The 20652-nt window shown below is 36.0% G+C and overlaps 1 protein-coding gene across 1 annotated transcript; it reads right to left on the bottom strand.

Moving 5' to 3' along the window:
• Positions 1 to 13293: 13293 nt before the first annotated feature.
• Positions 13294 to 15429, bottom strand: LOC149012626 (GEM-like protein 4). The gene is made up of 4 exons (XM_089158884.1): positions 15203 to 15429; positions 15003 to 15083; positions 14461 to 14735; positions 13294 to 14342 (listed from the first exon to the last, which is right to left on the bottom strand). The coding sequence occupies exons 1-4, from the start codon at positions 15369 to 15371 to the stop codon at positions 14169 to 14171; spliced, it is 699 nt and encodes a 232-aa protein (XP_089015010.1). The 5' UTR covers positions 15372 to 15429; the 3' UTR covers positions 13294 to 14168.
• Between the last annotated feature and the right edge of the window lie 5223 nt (positions 15430 to 20652).

Here is a 20652-nt window from a genome sequence, read left to right as displayed (position 1 = left end):
AAAAATGGAAGATCCATTGAAGAGGTCCCAATATACGAATCTTAAAGTCAATCAGGTCTAAACATTTCAGTTAGCTCAACATTGCCGACTTTCAAAGAGCAGAAAACTTAAAACATTTTGATTGCTTATCTCTGAATCAGCATTGTATATCTTTAATGGTTGAACAAACTTTAGAGCCCACTAATGTATTTAAAGGAACAGATTAGGTGGTTAATCACACCTTTCTGTTGCAGTGTCATCCATGGCTCATCAACAGGAGTAAACAAACCCACACAGATATGAAAAAAGAAAAGCACTGAGTCCTTCCAAGAATTTTCAAAGAACTTGGAAAAGTTCAGTGGATCTCCCCAAGATTAAGAAATTTTGAAATTTTGTAAAAAGCTTTCTATTAATGACAATGCACATGTGTGCTTATATGTAAAGCAGGGCTTTTGCGTTTCTTTCTTCACTCAACCTGAGGTTGAAGGTAGTTTGGTTAGTAAGAGAAGCAAACTAAGGATCTCTTTTCATAGTGGCCACCTCATATGATATAGATACTGAAAGGGGGATAAGGCAGCCACATATTTCATGCTTTTGCAAGCAGCGTACTTCTCTGATTAGTCAAAATTTTCTCTGTTCTCCTAAAGATATCATGGACATATGGGAAGTTTCTAGTAGTTACTGATTTTTATCAACTACCCCAATCGAAAGTTTGCAAGGGAAACTGAAAACTTTTCTTTTCAAGCTGCACACCAACAAAATATTTTAGTTTCTCTATTTATTTTTAATCTTTTGTTAATGCTTCTGGACTAACCAATAAATTGATTGGTTTCTGCAAAACACGAGACATTGCTACTAAGGATTAAGCAAGACATTTGTTGGTGCTTCTGGGTTAACCAAGAAGTTGACTGGTTTCTGCAGAAACCCAAGATATTTCTACTGAGGGGATTAATCAAGAAATTTGTGAGAACCATATATATCCACAGATTTCAAATATTTCTTACTGCTTAAAAAGGGCATGTTCTTCTGCTCAAGATTATACCTTCTGCTCGTTGCTGTCCAATCCCCTGGATGTGGAAGAATCAAAAGCATCAAGAACATGAGAAGTGGTTTCTGGTCTCATTTGATGTGACCAAATGAAATGAAACAACCCATTTCACATTGAACATGATGCGTCCAAAATTTGCTCAGCCTTGAGATACTTGAGGAATTACCTGCAAAACATTGTTAGACGTGGTCCGCCGTGGGGGTCGGGAGGTCACCTCTGAAGGCTAAGTCAATTAAGGAACTGATTGCAAAGCTCTGGCGAGTTGCAAAGTAGAAATTGAATACGATAGTAATGAAAATGATTCAGATACCTTGTCTGTGCATAGGCTACTTGTTTATATAGGTTTTACCTTGTGTTCTCCATCATTGGATTCGTTCACGATCTTTCTTGGTGGCCGTCTGATTGTAGGATTTTACCCCTTTTCTTGGGGGTGGAAACAATTTCCTCTTAAGGCATGATCTTTACCCCGTATCAGTGGTAGTTCCCATGATTTACACGATTGCCCACTCCTCATAGTAACAGAAGCCGTTTATAACTCAATCATGTATCCTGAATTCCTCGGGGTTGTGCTTATCTTTGGAGCTGTAGGGTTCCTTCCTTATCATACTATAATGATTCGACCGAATGTCCGAACCTAATCATGGGGTCGGACCGTCTTTGACCGGAGTCAAGACTTGAACCGAAGGTAAACCCAGCTCGATATAAATTTTCCAGTATTAGAACGTAACCAAAGCGCATAATTCATATTTCAAATTCTGTTTTGGGTGTAAACAATAAATTCATACCTCAACCACAATAAATAGACAACTTTTTTTGGTATCAAGGTCTATACCCAACTCTTTTCTTTTGATACTGAATAAAAACTTAATATTACTTAGGATGCAAATACACAGAGTAGTAGTATCCATTACAGCTAGTGTCTTTTGATATTCTAAGGAGGATGCATATGCTATATAAGTGAGCCATTGCTGGAGAGTGTGGTTTGGATAAACTACTTAAGGGCCTGTTTGGTTACATGAGTCTGGAGATTTCAAATATCTAGATATTTCAAATCTATGGAGTCATAATTTATAAAATTAATTGTTTGGTTAATCGAATATGTGTAATGAAATCAGTGGATTCATCTGTGATTTTTGTAAATGAGCAAATGTTTAGCGTTTTTATAGTAGGGATGAAATCATTATAGTAGGGATGAAATCTTTGAATTTCACCCCATACCCATAAATCTACAAATTCACGTTTTTAGTGTAAAAAAATAAATCTCTAGATTTCATGAATCTAGAGATTTTCACCACCAAATGGGTATAAATCTCGCATTCATGAATCCAGAGATTTGAAATCTTTGGATTCATGTAACCAAACAGGCCCTAAGATTAATATTTTTACTATTACAGATTATATCTACCAAAATTGGGACATAATCTATCGACCACTTATTGTGATTCAGTGGTGAGAATAAATCAAGCAGTTCCTTTTCATTGCACCAGATCTCCTCTATTTGAATGTTGTAGAGTTCCACTTGGTCTATCCCGTCCTTCATCCCATGTAAGAGAGCCTCCATGATGTTTCCCTTCCTAAGTCCTCCTGTATTGACATAGTTTAGTTTTCCTTTCCAAAATAGTCTCACACTCCATCCGACACTGCCTAGTACTGTGTTATGTACCCCTACACACATCAACATTGGTGAAAAGCTTAAGTTAGTCACACTTTTACAAAAACAAATATTTGATTTAGGAATCATTATTTGTGTCCCACTATGTGTGGCTCCTTGAAGCTCATTTATGTTGGTGCTGAGGTTTAGATCTCAAATCTAGCTTGAAATATTATTCAGTATTGTATTGGGGTTGGGGTTAAGCTTATTAAAGATTTTGTTATTCTGCTCTTTTCAAACAAAATAGCAAGTGATTATAAAGACAGACACCATCCATCTTTTAGTAGATTTGTCAAACCCAAACTCTGACATGAAAGCTTTGCAGAGATCATTAATGGATGTGTGTGTCAGTCCTTCCATCCTAAGCCTAAAAGACCCGCCGCCCAAATTCTTTTCGTCCAGTCACATGATAGAAAAACATGCCACAGAAATTCCACACACTTCCCACAAATCCCACATATTAGAGACATCGATGTCCATTGAGCGAGTGTTTCCTTGACTGGTAATCCTGCATTTATGAGTTGCCAAAAGAATAACTTAAATTTGGGGTGTAGGGGTAATTTCCAACAGAACTTCCACCAAGAAGTGAGTGTATTAGGATGTGGTATCGCTATTATTTGTGATAGGGCTTCTCTTACCAGTTTGACAGAAAAATCTCCATTACTTGAAATAAGAAATATCCATGCATCAGATTCATTAGAGAGATTTAGGTTGGAAAGGTAAAAAATTTGAGAGCTTTGAGGAAGAGGTAACTCCCTGTTGAGGTAACTCTTTTCTACAGGTCATTCATTTTTCTTAAGAGATCTGCTTGAATAGTTTGTCAACACCACCTTTTTGGAGAATTCTGGCACCCAACCTCAACTTCCCCTTCATGGTGGCAGATGCCTTGGCCCCAATCTAACTGTAACATCCAACAATTCGAACAATATTCGAGATCTTGATCCACTATTTTAGGGCCTGTTTGGTTACGCGAATACAGAGATTTGAAATCTCTGGATTCACAAATGGGAGATTTTTACGTGTTTGGTTGTGTGAATCTCTAGATTCATGAAATCTAGAGATTCACATTTTTACACTAAAAACGTAAATCTGTAGATTTATGGGTATGAGGTGAAATCCAGAGATTTCACCCATACTATCAAAGCGTTAAAGATTTGAACCATAATTCAATAAATATTTTTTAGGATAAATCTAGAAATTTCATTCCAAAAATTCAAACTAACCAAAGAGTTAATTTTACGAACCATGACTCTAGAGATTTGAAATCTGTAGATTTGAAATCTCTAAATTTTTGAAATCTACAGACTCAAGTAACCAAAGAGGCCCTTACTGATGGGAGGCTAAACAATATGCTAGTGTAAATTAAAATAACAAACACAATTGTAATGGATCAAGTATTCAACAAATAAACTATCACAAACACAAGAATTTCTTAACGTGGAAAAACCTGTAAGGGAAAAAAACTACGGAACTGTTATCGGAGTCCACCCAAACTTCCACTATCTTCCATTTTTGCCTCTAACATTGATTAAAAAGTCACATTTTGTTAGTCACTGTCGCCATGGGAAAAATTATTCTTAATAAAACTTCCAAACATTCTACTTTTACAACCGGCAGATACTAAGCACTATGTGGTATTTATACAGGTCTCAACATGTGATGAGAAAATTTTCCAAAAATCAATTTTATTCAATTTTTCTTTTCTTTTTTCTCTTTTCTGTCATTTTAGCAAAAGAGGTTAGATGCATTTGACAAGTCAGTCACTTTTTCTAGTGACAATCATAGACAGATTTGAAATAATGAATGCCACAGAGAATAATGCTTATTATTGATTAGATGTGAGAAGATTGTGTTTTCTTTATTATCAATCAAAGGACATGATCAGGCGGAGCCAGGATTCAACATAGGGGTGGTAGTACTAATATTTCAATTGGAAATTGAACCCCACTCCCCTCGGGAGGAACTCTATTTGTACATTGACGCATAATCCATTTTTCCTCCATATTAGGACAAATAAATCTTACCAACAAAAAGCTCAAATTTCCATCATACCAGTATAAAGATAAAAAATTTCATCATACTGAGCAAAAACAACCTTAACGACAAAATGATCAAATAGAATTTACTAGAGTAAAAGTTCCATTGGACTATCATACGACCAGCTATGATGTATAGTGTAAGGTGTTGGCTGTTAACAAGCATCATATTGATATACTCAATATAGCTAAAAGAAAGGAAGCAACGATGCATGAGTGGCAAAAGTAGGAAGAATTAAGGTAAAGAACGATCAAATTCCTCCCCAAAACACAAAAAAGGTAACGAATAACCATATTAGAGCTAGACTCAGAGGAACTCTGGGAAATGATAAGCCTTGAGAAAATCATCAAGATGGCATAACCACATTCAATTAAGGCCTTCCTGACTTAGAGTAATTGTGAGAAATGATAAGTTTTGAGAAAATTGTTTAAGTTAGCCCGGGTACATTCAATGAATGCCTTTGAAAGCCCTTGGGTAAAGAAAGATTTAATCAAAAGCGGAGGAATAAGAAAAACTAGCCGCAGACATAGTATGACCTTAAGAGAAATGGTGAGAAATGATATATATAACTTAATACTTGTATCTAATATGACTTTAAATAAGACTAATTAAAGATAAAAATTGATATAGTCGACTTCGTTTAATTGGAAAAAGACAATGTCATTCTTCTTCTTGTTAACCCTCAATCAATTATATAAAATGGTATGAAAAAAAGAAAAAAGAAATTCCTCATGGGTAGATTTTTATTTATTTTTAAGTAATTTGATGTCAAGAACCATGATATTTATAACAATTAAACCAAATTACAGAATCTCAACTCACCATTCTCCACATCCTTTCCTTCTATGATATTTAAGTTTTCCTATACACTCTTCTTATTCCCAAGCTGTCATCAAGAAAGGAGAGGGCAATATATATAGGCAAGAAGAAGCAAAACTACCCTCAGGTTTCACCTCTAATGGCGGAAATGGCTGTTTGATTCATATAATCTTTAGGCCCATTTCACTCTTACCCTTAGATTTGTAAAACCCAATTGAGTGTCAATTTCAATTCTCCCTTTGTTATTCATTCTCAAATTGGTAGAGAAATGTCTCTTGAATGTGCACAATGGTATGAATTCCGATAATCTCATCATCCCTAAATTGCCCTTAATGTCTTGTGACTTTATTGCCCTTAATCCCATGCATAAAATCCTTGATACATTGAATTAAAAAAGAATTTTCTTCACCAGGTTGCTAAAAAATATATTTATTCCTGAAATGAATAAAATATAATTGATAGCAAAGGTCTTTATAAAAATTCAAATTAGTTTTGGCAAAAGCATTTGAATTTGAATTTGAATTTTAAATTTAGGAGTAAATTCGAATTTTCTTAATAATTTACTCATAAATTCAAAATTCAAGCTCAAATAATTTTTTGTCAAAATTAATTTGAATTTCACAATGATTTTTGCTATCCATCATATTCCTTTTATAAGGAGTAAAACTTCTTTTAAAGAACCTTACGAAGTAAATCTGTTTTAAACACAACATATTAAAAAATATATATATATTTCCAAAGGGGTTTAGGGCTGTATTGTAAAGTCACAAGGTATTAAATGCAATTTAGGAATTATAAAGATTATCTAACCATGACTTTTGACTTTTTGATTTCAAGTACACATATTCTCATGATACAAAATTTCGGCAAAACGAAAACCCTAGATGAAACGACATATGCCAAATAGGGCAAAAAAATTTCAAAATCGGCAAGACCTTGATGATTATTCATTTTATTGCGCTAAATTAGTTGATAATCTCGGAAATTCTCTAGAAAATTGGAAATACGAAGGGATTTTATTGCGGAATCTTCAAGGTCAAGGGACAATCTTTTCAATTCTATCACAATGATTCAAGCCTCAAAAGGCAACGTGTCTAATTAATGTGGAGAGAGGAGAATCTATATGGAAGAATTTCTGAAAATAATTCAAATTAGGAAATGATTTGTAGCAAAATCTTCAAGGTCAATGGACAATCTTACCAATTCTGTCCCAATGATTTAGGCCTCACAAATTTGATTAGGATGGAGAACCTGCTTGTAAAAATGTATGAAGGGCATGTTTGGTTACATGAATCCAAAGATTTCAAATCTCTGGATTCATGAATTCAAGATTTATACCCGTTTGATTGTGAAAATCTCCAGATTCATGAAATCTAGAGATTCATCCTTTTGCACTAAAAATGTGAATCTGTAGATTATGGGTATGGGGTGAAATCCAGAGATTTCATCCCTACTATAAAAACGCTAAATATTTGCACATTCACAAAAATCACAAATGAATCCACAGATTTCATTCCACATATTTGGTTAGGGCTTGTTTGGTTACTCGAGTCTGGAGATCTCAAATCTCAGATTAATCTCTGAATTCATGAATCTGAGATTTATACCCATTTGGTTTTGAAAATCTCTGGATTCATAAAATCTAGAGATTCATCTTTTTACATTAAAAACATGAATCTGTGATTTATGGGTATGGGGTGAAATCTAGAGATTTCATTGCGCCACTATAAAAACACTAGACATGCATCTTACCAAAGCATTCTTGAGCTTCTCCCATCAACAAAGCCCCAAATTGCATACAATACCATTCAATCCTCTGCAACAATGGATGCAACAAGAGTAATAGTTGTAGCTTTGCTTCTTCTATTGGTCGGCCAAATCAATACTACTAATGTTACTAATACTTCTTCAGGTAACAAAGACAATCTCGCTCTCTTGTATATAAATATAGATAAATACATATAATGTATGCCTTAAATATTCTTTTATATGTGTTCTATTCGTAATTCATGATTCTGTTAAATTTGGGTTAATTAACAGAAGAAGAATTGTTTGTATCTGTTGAACTGATGCAACGTCAGATCTACTACAATGAAGGACTTCGTGGACATACAGGGAATATAGAGAGGTGTACTAAATGCAAATGTTGCAGAAGAGATGATAAGAGTGTGTGTTCTGAAATGTGTTGCACATGTATTGCTAGTTGCACACGTTTTGGATGTTTCTGTGATGTTCCTGCTGGCAAACCTTGCGATTGTAAATCATGTGATCCATGAAGTAACTAGCTAGTTAGTAATAAATAAATAATAAATAAATATTTGAAAGACTTGGAGTTCAAATTAAAGTTTCTTCACATGTTTCATATTTTCTTTTTAATATTTTTTCGTTCCTTTTCTCAGTGGTTTTATTTTTATTTTTATATCTGGATGTGATGAGAAAGAAAAAGTTTGTGGATTTGTACATATGGAGTCTGTGTTACCTATGAGATTATTTATATATCAGAGCCTCAGAGGCATTAATTTGTTTGAATTGTGAATTAAATTTCCTGTTAGATTTCACCTTCATTTGTCATGCATGGTTTGACTTTGACAGACTAGCTAGCTTTTCATTCAGATTCTCCCTCAGCCACCTTCGTCGATGGAACTCAAGTTAACTGATCATGCATAGTTATGGATGACAAGTGAGAAAGAAATATATACAGAACAGAAGAAAACATGAACAAGAAGAGAATCAGAAAAAATAAAGCTTGAGTTCATTCAGATTAAGGAAAGATGGAACGGGGTAAATTCTGGAAAGCCAAAATTGTTTATAGTTGAATATGGCAAGAAATTGTTACTTCAAGAATTTCTGAAGACACGCATGCAATAAGAGAATGTGAAGATAGGATCAAAGAATTCCTTAAAATAGGGAAATTATTGTGAAACAGAAATGTTGTCAAATGGGTACCCTCATCTCGAGCTGGGAAAACCTAGTGCTTGGGACTGGATGATTTCACTTCGGTGTTCAATTATCAAATGAATCTAGACCGAAAAGCCAAGCTTCAACTTTCATGGTCCAATTCAGACTAGAACCCCTTGAAAAAAAGCCCTTCTTTCGAAACTTGATCTTATGTGGTTTCTCCTTTATCCTATCCCTTCTCTTGCTCAGCCCTCAAGAGAAATTCCTCTGGCTTCCTCCAGAGAATATTTTTTCTTCTCTACTACTACTTGGAAGTTGGAATCATATCTACAACTCATCTCACCCAGACCCTTGGACTAAGCTCACTTGGTTAAAACCATATCCCCCATCATGTTGCCTCCCAGCTTAAGCCTTCCTTATCTACCCGTTCCATCCTACATCTACTACACCGATGATGAGACCGCCGCTCACCCCAAAGGGTTTCGTGTCCTCTTCTCTATTTGGTCTAGATCTAGACACTCTCAACCCCTACGAATGGTGTGGTTGTTTTTATTGAAATCAAAATACCAAACATTCTATTATTTTAGGAATTTCATGTCATGGCTAAAAGAGAAACAGGGAAGCTTCTGAAATGTCTCTGCACTGATAGCCGAGGAAAGTACACATTAAAAGAGTTTAAGAGCTATTGTTCCAAATATAACATCAAACATGAGAAAACAATCCTTAGAAGCCCTCAACACAATAGGGTAGCAAAGAGGTACAATTGAACCGTTGTTGACAAAATAAGATGCATGTTGAAGATGGCTATGTTACCATAATATTTTTGGGGAGAAGCAGCTAGCAGTGCTTGTTCTTTAATGAACAGGTCTCCACCAGCTCTTTTAGGGTCTGATATTCTAGAAAGGGTGTGGAGAGAAAATGATGTATCTACTATCATCTAAAGGTGTTTTGGTTGTATGGCAATTCCTTGCATATTCTTGGGATATGGAAATGAAGAATTCTGGTACAAGTTATAAGGTCCAAAAAAAAAAGAAGTCTTTCAGAGCCAGAGATTTAATATTTTGTGAAGCTGAAATTTTTTCACACTTGGAGAAGACTATGAATTCATGTTGAAAATGTTATACTTGATCCTACATATGTTCTGGCAGGAGAATCTATTCATGATAAACATGTTGATCATGATGATCTAGAGATAGTGATAGATGATTCTGAAAAGCATGAGAAAATTGGGCAGGGAGAGCAGCTCCCATAAGAAGAGGTTGCATGTAGAACTTCAAATGAGGAATCCACAAAAGAGCGTAGACCAACACAAAGGTATCCCAATTCTAACATGTTCTTCTTACTGATGAGGGGGAGCTTAAAAGCTTTCAAGAAACAATGACCCACACTGATAAAATTAGTTTCATGAAAGCTATGCAGAAGGAGGTGAATTCCTTGCATAAGGACCATACTTATGAGTTGGTAAAACTTCATAAGGGTATAAAAGAATTGAAGAATAAATGGATGCACAAGATAAAGAAAGATGCAACTGGGCAGCTAGTGAAGCACAAGGTTTATTTGGCGGTGAAAGGATTTGGACAAAATAAGGGAATTGACTTTAATGAGATCTTCTCACTAGTTGCAAAATTGAACTCTATTCGAATCATTTTGGGTTTAGCATCTAACTTGGATCTTGAGTTTGAGCAGTTAGATGTGAAAACTGCATTTCTTCACGATAACTTAAATAAAGAAATTTATATGATGCAACCAGAAGGGTTTGAAGTCAATGAGAAGGAGTACTTAGTATGCAAGTTAAATAAGAGTCTTTATGGACTAAAGCAAACACCAAGGCAGTGGTACGAGAAGTTTGACTCACTTATGCTGGCTAATGGGTATCAGAGAACTCAAACAGATCCTTGTGTATGTTCATTGGGCAAGATACAAACATGATTAAGAAGTTAAAAAAACAACTATTCAAGTCCTTTTATATATATGAAGGACTATAAAAGGACTTAGGGCTAGCCAAATAAATATTGGGCATGCGAATTGTTCATGAGATGAAGGCTAGGAAGCTATGGTTGTCACAAGAAAAACATGTTCAGTGGGTGCTTGAAAGGTTTAACATGCAGGGTACTAAGCCTCTAAGCACACCTCTTGCCAATCACTTTAAACTGAGTAAGTAGTCATGTCTATCTACTAATCAAGAAAGAGAAGCAATGTTAGGTATTTCTTACTCATTTGCAGTTGGTAGTCTTATGTATGCCATGATCTGCATTACACTAAATTGCGCAAACAATTAGTGTTGTAAGCAAATTTCTTGATAATTCAGGAAAAGATCATTGGAAAGTTGTAAAGTGGATCTTTAGATACTTGAGAGGAAGTTCCAAATTGTGTTTGAGTTTTGGAGGTTCAGATCTAATCTTGCAAGGGTATATTGATTCTAACATGGCGGGTGACTTTGATTGTAGAAAGTCAACTTTAGGTTACTTGTTTACTTTGTAAGTGTAGTTATTTCATGGAAGTCTAGCTACAAAAATGTGTTGCTTTGTCTACAACTGAAGCTAAATACATCGTTGCTATAAAAGCAGGGAAAAAAATGTTGTGGTTGAAAAGATTTCTCCGAGAATTGGGTTTGAAACAAGTCAAGTATGTAGCCTATTTGACAGTCAAAGCGCAATAGATTTTAGCAAGAACTTTACATATCACTCTCGCACAAAGCACGTTGATGTTAGATGTCATTGGTTGTGTGATGTTGTGGAAGGTTTTGTTGAAGATTAACACGGATAAAAATGCCTCCGATATATTGACAAAGGTTGTTACTAGAGAGAAGTTTGAGGTATGCATGGAGCTTGTACACATGGATTCCAAGTAAGGAGTCAAGTGACGGTTTCCTCCCTCATGGGCACGGTGGGGGAGATTTGTTGGGTCTAGCCCATTAAGTATGTGGGGCCAACATCATTAAAAGAAAGAAAAGAAAAAAGGAACAAAACCAAAAGAAAGTTTCACTTTTCAGTTTGAAAAAGCAAAGTGTCGCACACAAAAGGAAATTGTGAAATAGAGAGAGAGAGAGAGAGAGAGAGAGGCAGCAGCAGCATAAAGAGAAGAAGGGATTTTTTTTGTTTGGTTTCTCTAGTGAATCCAATGGTGAGATTTTCCCAAAATGAGGTGAAATTTGAAATGAATGGTCATGATACCTAGCATTTCATATCAAACGGTCAGAATTTTATTCTACCACAGTTCACGGAAAACCTTCTTTAGTGACTTTTCTCCATTTTCTCTTGATTTCCATTTTGTGATTATGTGGCTATGACTTTGTGTTCCTCTAGTCTTATTTAAAGATGAGATAGTAATTTTGTAACCATTATTGTTATAATTTGGTGATAGTTAAAGTTTGGGTGGACTCCAATAACAATCTCATGGTTCTTTTCATTGTTGTTATAAACCAATGCTTCCATAGATTCGATTGTGGTTTATAATTATAGCTTCCATGCCTGTTCATTTGGTGTCATATCATCTCCCAAATAAAGAAAGGGCAAGAGTCAAAGAAAGGGTGGTGATTCAAATCAAGATTTTTCTAGTACCCTATCTTAAAATCGCAAAAATCAAACAAAGATACCAGAGCAATGCTGCATCATATTGCATGTCTCCTTGTAGTTGAATCTCCAAGTTTTTGGAATGCTCCAAATTCTACTTGAGCATCCAAATCTGGGTCAATCCCAGCAAAAAGATCTCTGAACAAGGTTCTAGCACCATCCAAATGTGTCCGAAAAAGAAGAGCAAAGCAAAAGAAATATGCCCAAAAGTAAACCAACCCCTTGGACTGCTACGAAAACACTGTGAGATTTCAAAGTAGCACGATATAATTCAAAAAATTTGCCCAATTGAGTGCGTCTTGCATATTCTTTTACAATAGCAAGATCACTATAACTAACTCCACTGAGTTCATCATCATAGAACTCAACAATTACGCCTACTTGTTCGACACAATACTTCAATTCTTCCCTTCTGAAAGGAACATCGACTCTCACAATTTCATCTCTGTCTACCAAAACTGCAAGAAATTTTTCAAAAAAAGTAGGCAAAGAGCATACAAAAGGCTCACGTCCTTCTTTATATCTAAAGACGAATCCAACAGCTATTTCCATCCCCGTTGTCCATTAACCTGTTCTGAACAATCCCCCTTTTGCTAGATTGTTGCCAAAGAAATCATAAAAGGCTAATTTTTCAGGAATTTTAGACAAAGCTTTAGATAAACTTTGGTTTTTGGCTAGTCTGCTGCCAACTCTTCGATATATTTCTTGCTGGAAATATCCTTGATCCCATTGATAACGAGTGAACCCAAATAATTCAATGGGAGTAGTTAGTTGTGATTATTGGATAAATGATTGCCATACGTTACAATCCTAATGGTTAATTGCAGGGAATTGTTGGATTGCAAATGACCATATTCTCTCCACCTCACCCATGTTTTTCCACTTCCACTTTGACCCTCTACCCAAGGGGGACGTGATCAACTCACAAGTTATATGGTCAAAAATGCAGCTATATTAATTTTGTATAAGTTCCTTAATCTCAATTGTCAAAATTGGAATCCTTACTATGGGGTGATTCCTAAATATTTATCGAGTGTCGTGGTGGACGACTACCTTGACTATAGACCTTTGTCTGTCATATTTGGGAGAAGTGTGAGTACCCATAAGATATATTAGTTGCTCTTAGATGATTTCGAAGGGAAACTAGAAGGAAGTACAAAGCAGGGACTTAGAACTTATAAGTGTTTCCAGAATAAAAGTGAACTTCGTTTTCAAACTTTTCTTTCGTTAATAGATTAGAACAGAACCATGGAACAGTATCATTGAAGTCAAAATACTAGATTAAGTTAAACACAAATTACTCAAAGCTATTTCCTTTACATCCAAAGATATCAAACACTTCCTGTTGCATATATACAAGTTCCATTTACATGAACATGAAGTCTATACATGAAATCATGTGAATATAGTTTCCATCAAACAAAAAAGAGAGAGTTCCAAAAGCCATATACAGGGTGGATTCTTGATGCTTCTTCAATCCAGGCTTTGGTCACAGCTAAATTTTTTAATTCAACTTGCTTTTTTGCCATTAAAATTATATGACAGTTCCATCTCAGCAAATCACTGTTTTGGCCTTGCTAACTCTGAAACATAGCTGATCTCTTAATTTCACAGCCAATGATGATCAATTGTATTGGGAAGGCACATATCTTTTGAAACTGGAACTCTGTTCTCTCCTGACTGATTGAGAATCACATGTTGTTCTAAAGCCTCTCCGGAAGCCACAGGCATACCGTGTACTGGGAGTAGCTTTCAGATGGCCTCCTCTGAAAGATTGGATCATGAGGTCCATATAAATTTACCTTCTGTGGTTCTGTGTCTCATGAGAATGGTTATATGTCTTGAACCTCTTCTCTTTGGTATTGAGAACTGATCAATTCCCCCACTTCTCTTTAGACCCTCAGATCTCATACACAGGGTACTCTAGTTTCTGGAGGTCTCATCAAATTCAAGACAGAAATTTCAATGATATCATACTGCAAGAACAGTTGGCCTGCGCGAAGAAACAACATCTCGTTGGAGATCGAGTAATAACTCGTCCACACGAATGATGGTTGGCATCCGTTAAAAGCTTTAAGAAATATATACATGAAACTTTTGACGAATGCTGAATTCCTGGGCGGAGCAGTCAGTCTCTGTTCTTATAATGACAGAACTGACTCAATTAAGATTCAGAGATGGCCTGTTGAATATACTTGAAAACTTTGTGAAAATTTAAGAAACCCATAAACCAGAACTCAAATTTATCCACGGTAATTACTTGTATGTACTTCTGGTTTGGGTGCTTCACATTTTCACTTTGGTTGGCTCCCTTTATATTCTTCAATGGAATCATGACCTATATAAGATAACAAAACATGTTTGAGTAAAAAACATCTAATAGAGCATGCTACAAAAATGCTGGAAGTAGATGTCTTCAGGGATCATTAGTTCCAGAAATTTTATCATGAATTTACCTTGTAAGGTGTTCTGATAATCTCTTGTGTTGGCAAAGTGACTTTAAGAGATCTCTCACTGCAGAAGGCAACGTTTTCAGTGGATATAAAGAGAAGCCCTGCAATAGGACCAGCTGTCGTCGACAGATAACATTGGGAAGCATTCAATAGCTTCTCTCCTTCTCCAACATTAAATATCTGCTTGAATAACTTCTCAACACCACCTTCTTTAAGAAGTCTGGCACCTAAGCTCAACTTCCCCTTTACAGTTGCAGATACCTTGGACCCCAATTTAACTGTAAAAATTCAAGAGTTTGGAACAACATTCAAATACTGTTCATTGTTCTAATGGCAATACTAATCTAGAGAAGAAAAAATATTGAAACCTTTGGCTCAGATCAACATAGTTATCAGAAGAGAAATTTCAGAAAACACTTCCAGTAAATTTTAGTGAAATTACTCAGAAAAAAACTACTCAGTTCTTATCATAAAATAATAAAAACAGGGTTTTTTTTGGGGGGGGAGATGAGAGAATAACTAAATTCTAGCATGAAGATGCTTACCATGATCACAGAGTCCATGTGTGAACCTGTCGGCTTTTTTCCCCAGCTTATTGATCCGTTCTATCAGTGTTTCAAATCTGTCTGCATTGACAAAGCTAAGCCATCTTAGTGCATAGCTCAGATATTTAAATTATAGCAACTAGTTAGTAAATTAACCCAGGGGGAGAGAGAGAGAGGGAGAGAGAACATAGACTAATTACTTTGTTTGGATCTGGAGGACTCATTTGGAAAGGAAATAAAATATGGAATCGAAGTTTCTGATCCTTTTGTATGCTTCTCTGCTGATTTTTCAACCGTGAAGGATACTGAGTTCACTGGGATACCGATGACTTGGTCTGGAAATTGGTTCTTCATATTGAAAGAATTCATATTCAATCTGAGACTACAAGGCCCAAATGTTCTCCACAGCTAAAGAAATGAACTTACAGGTTTAACTGCTGGAGCAAAACTTGCAGTTGGTTAGCATATTTAAAGGAACAGGGTTGGGTGGTGAGTGAGTCACAGCATTGTGTTGCCAAGTCATCTATGGGTCATCAACATCAATAAAGACAGAGATTTGGATAAAGAATGAAAAATAAAAAGGTCCCACAGAATTTTCTGTTTGATGGCCTTTCAAGTGATCGGAAAACTGAAACTTTTAATCTTTCTCCATGTGAAAAGCGGGTAGGAGCAGTAGGGGAGCAAAAGTAACCAGAAACATTATCTTCCCACCATTGTTTCTCTATAAAGTCTCCAGGAGATTGACATTGTCAGATACATCTATATTCTTGTTATTTCTTGGTCAAAAATGGAAGATCCATTGAAGAGGTCCCAATATACAAATCTTAAAGTCAATCAGGTCTAAACATTTCAGTTAGCTCAACATTGCCGACTTTCAAAGAGCAGAAAACTTAAACATTTTGATTGCTTATCTCTGAATCAGCATTGTATATCTTTAATGGTTGAACAAACTTTAGAGCCCACTAATGTATTTAAAGGAACAGATTAGGTGGTTAATCACACCTTTCTGTTGCAGTGTCATCCATGGCTCATCAACAGGAGTAAACAAACCCACACAGATATGAAAAAAGAAAAGCACTGAGTCCTTCCAAGAATTTTCAAAGAACTTGGAAAAGTTCAGTGGATCTCCCCAAGATTAAGAAATTTTGAAATTTTGTAAAAAGCTTTCTATTAATGACAATGCACATGTGTGCTTATATGTAAAGCAGGGCTTTTGCGTTTCTTTCTTCACTCAACCTGAGGTTGAAGGTAGTGTGGTTAGTAAGAGAAGCAAACTAAGGATCTCTTTTCATAGTGGCCACCTCATATGATATAGATACTGAAAGGGGGATAAGGCAGCCACATATTTTATGCTTTTGCAAGCAGCGTACTTCTCTGATTAGTCAGAAATTTCTCTGTTTTCCTAAAGATATCATGGACATATGGGAAGTTTCTAGTAGTCACTGATTTTTATCAACTACCCCAACCGAAAGTTTGCAAGGGAAACTGAAAACTTTTCTTTTCAAGCTGCACACCTACAAAATCTTTTAGTTTCTCTATTTTTTTAATCTTTTGTTAATGCTTCTGGACTAACCAATAAATTGACTGGTTTCTGCAAAACACAAGACATTGCTACTAAGGTTTAAGCAAGACATTTGTTGGTACTTCTGGGTTAACCAAGAAGTTGACTGGTTTCTGCAGAAACCCAAGATATTTCTACGGAGGGAATTAATCAAGAATTTTGTGAAGAACCATATATATCCACAGATTTCAAATATTTCTTACTGGTTGAAAAGGGCATGTTCTTCTGCTCAAGATTATACCTTCTGCTCTTTGCTGTCCAATCCCCTGGATGTGGAAGAATCAAAAGCATCAAGAACCTGAGAAGTGGTTTCAGGTCTCATTTGATGGACCAAATGAAATGAAACAACCCATTTTGCATTGAACATGATGCGTCCAAAATTTGCTCAGCCTTGAAATACTTGAGGAATTACCTGCAAAACATTGTTAGACGTGGTCCGCCGTGGGGGTCGGGAGGTCACCTCTGAAGGCTAAGTCAGTTAAGGAACTTATTGCAAAGCTCTGGCGAGTTGCAGAGTAGAAATCGAATACGATAGTAATGGAAATGATTCAGATACCTTGTCTGTGCATAGGCTACTTGTTTATATAGGTTTTACCTTGTGTTCTCCATCATTGGATTCGTCCACGATCTTTCTTGGTGGCCGTCTGATTGTAGGATTTTACCCCTTTTCTCGGGGGTGGAAACAATTTCCTCTTAAGGCATGATCTTTCCCCCGTATCAGTGGTAATTTCCATGATTTACACGATTGCCTACTCCTCATAGTAACAGTAGCTGTTTATAACTCAATCACATATCCTGAATTCCTCGGGGTTGTGCTTATCTTTGGAGCTGTAGGGTTCCTTCCTCATCATGCTATAATGATTCGACCGAATGTCCGAACCTAATCATGGGGTCGGACCGTCTTTGACCGGAGTCAAGACTTGAACCGAAGGTAAACCCAGCTCGGTATAAATTTTCCAGTATTAGAACGTAACCAAAGCGCATAATTCATATTTCAAATTCTGTTTTGGGTGTAAACAATAAATTCATACCTCAACCACAATAAATAGACAACTTTTTTTGGTATCAAGGTCTATACCCAACTCTTTTCTTTTGATACTGAATAAAAACTTAATATTACTTAGGATGCAAATACACAGAGTAGTAGTATCCATTACAGCTAGTGTCTTTTGATATTCTAAGGAGGATGCATATGCTATATAAGTGAGCCATTGCTGGAGAGTGTGGTTTGGATAAACTACTTAAGGGCCTGTTTGGTTACATGAGTCTGGAGATTTGAACTGGAGATTTCAAATATCTAGATATTTCAAATCTATGGAGTCATAATTTATAAAATTAATTGTTTGGTTAATCGAATATGTGTAATGAAATCTCTGGATTCATTTGTGATTTTTGTAAATGAGCAAATGTTTAGTGTTTTTATAGTAGGGATGAAATCTTTGGATTTCACCCCATACCCTAAATCTACAGATTCACGTTTTTAGTGTAAAAAGATAAATCTCTAGATTTCATGAATCTAGAGATTTTCACCACCAAATGGGTATAAATCTCGCATTCATGAATCCAGAGATTTGAAATATTTGGATTCATGTAACCAAACAGGCCCTAAGATTAATATTTTTACTATTACAGATTATATCTACCAAAATTGGGACATAATCTGTCGACCACTTATTGTGATTCAGTGGTGAGAGTAAATCAAGCAGTTCCTTTTCATTGCACCAGATCTCCTCTATTTGAATGTTGTAGAGTTCCACTTGGTCTATCCCGTCCTTCATCCCACGTAAGAGAGCCTCCATGATGTTTCCCTTCCTAAGTCCTCCTGTATTGACATTGTTAAGTTTTCCTTTCCAAAATAGTCTCACACTCCATCCGACACTGCCTAGTACTGTGTTATGTACCCCTACACACATCAACATTGGTGAAAAGCTTAAGTTAGTCACACTTTTACAAAAACAAATATTTGATTTAGGAATCATTATTTGTGTCCCACTATGTGTGGCTCCTTGAAGCTCATTTATGTTGGTGTTGAGGTTTAGATCTCGAATCCAGCTTGAAATATTATTCAGCACTGTATTGGGGTTGGGGGTAAGCTTATTAAAGATTTTGTTATTCTGCTCTTTTCAAACAAAATAGCAAGTGATTATAAAGACAGACACCATCCATCTTTTAGTAGATCTGTCAAACCCAAACTCTAACATGAAAGCTTTGCAGAGATCACTAATGGATGTGTGTGTCAGTCCTTCCATCCTGGGCCTAAAAGACCCGCCGCTCAAATTCAGTCACATGATAGAAAAACATGCCACAGAAATTCCACGCACTTCCCACAAATCCCACATATTAGAGTCATCGATGTCCATTGAGCGAGTGTTTCCTTGACTGGTAATCCTGCATTTATGAGTTGCCAAAAGAATAACTTAAATTTGGGGTGTAGGGGTAATTTCCAACAGAACTTCCACCAAGAAGTGAGTGTATTAGGATGTGGTATCGCTCTTATTTGTGATAGGGCTTCTCTTACCAGTTTGACAGAAAAATCTCCATTACTTGAAATAAGAAATATCCATGCATCAGATTCATTAGAGAGATTTAGGTTAGAAAGGTAAAAAAATTGAGAGTTTTTAGGAAAAGGTAACTCCCTGTTGAGGTAACTCTTTTCTACAGGTCATTCATTTTTCTTAAGAGTTTGAGCCTTCTTTTCTTACTCATGAAATTGCCTCATTACCTTTTCACCTAAAAAAAATAGAAATTGTTTCATTACTGGGGAGAGTGATTTGTAGGCCAAATTTTCCTTTTGAGCCACTTTCCTGGTGAATTATATAAAAAGGACACAATAGACTAGATTAAGCCACTCAAAGCTTTAAGGAATTTCGTCACATTCAAAGATCAAAAGGATTTCTACCCAAAAACAAAGGGGGAAAGATACAAAATATTTTCTCTGCTTTTTGTGGCATAAGTTTTATTGACGACATAAACATAAAGCCTATACACATTCGTGCAGTAACGTTACATTAGAAGAAAAGAAGCAAAAATGAGAAGTGGTTCCAGGGACCATATACAAAGGCTTGACAAATTCAGTAAAATGGATTCTTGAAGCTTCTTCAGTCAAGGCTTTGAGGGACTAAATTTTGCATCACAACGTTTCCTTCTTTACTGTTTAAATTTGTATAACAATTACCTCTCAGCAAGACTGTGTTGGCTCAAATCTACTTGAAACAGAGCTGATCTTGCCTTTGTAGCCAATTACCATCATTTGTGTGGAGAATGCACCTGTTAACTGTAATTAGATCAACGTTTTCTTTGCACTGGTTAACAACCACATGACATTTCTCTGATTAGGAACTGAAAAAGGCTCCAAAATCTTCACATTATGCTGGTTTGGATTCTGGACCTTAAGACCTGCTTCACAGTAAATCTTCAAGATATGCCACAGCCAAAGTAAGTAATTGCATCATGCATTGCAAGGGAGCTTCATTTACCCACCACAAAGATAGCATCAAATAAAGGTTTAGAAAAGTTATATCTTCTGTGCTTTTTACTTCTCATGGGTGTGCTACATTTCTTGAACTTCTTCACTTGTAGATGGAGCTGATCTATTTCTGGGAGATGTCAATTAAATTCATAACAGAAACTTTCTTGATATGGCACAGAAAGAGCAGTCAAACAGGCACCAAGAATCATCATTATCTGGGAGACCATTCAAGCTAACTTCTCGACATCGATATAGAGATTTGAGACATATCTACATACTTAATTTTGGCTGAATTCCTGGAAGGGAGAGTCAATTTCTGTTGATACGCGTCAGGAACTGGCTCACATAAGATTGGAGGTGACTGTCGAATACATTTCAAAGCTTTCGGATAATTTACAAAACCCAGAAACCAGAACTCAAAGTTATCCAAAGTTACTACTTGTATGTACTTCTGGTTTGGATTCATCACATTTTCACTTTCGTTGGCTCCCTTTATCCTCTTTAATGGAATCATGACCTGTAAAATGATAATAAGAATTTGTCGAGTGAATATTCAATATGATCATCTGAAGAGAGACTGGTGGTCAGAGATTTTCAAAAAATTTAAGTTCTGAATTTTC

Source organism: Hakea prostrata, chromosome 6 (genome assembly GCF_041222555.1).
Source record: "Hakea prostrata isolate BN-2017 chromosome 6, UWA_Hpros_2, whole genome shotgun sequence".
In the NCBI taxonomy this organism is placed as follows: Eukaryota; Viridiplantae; Streptophyta; class Magnoliopsida; order Proteales; family Proteaceae; genus Hakea; species Hakea prostrata.
The sequence above is the reverse complement of the archived record's forward strand: the minus strand, read 5'-3'. Positions and strand labels throughout refer to the sequence as shown.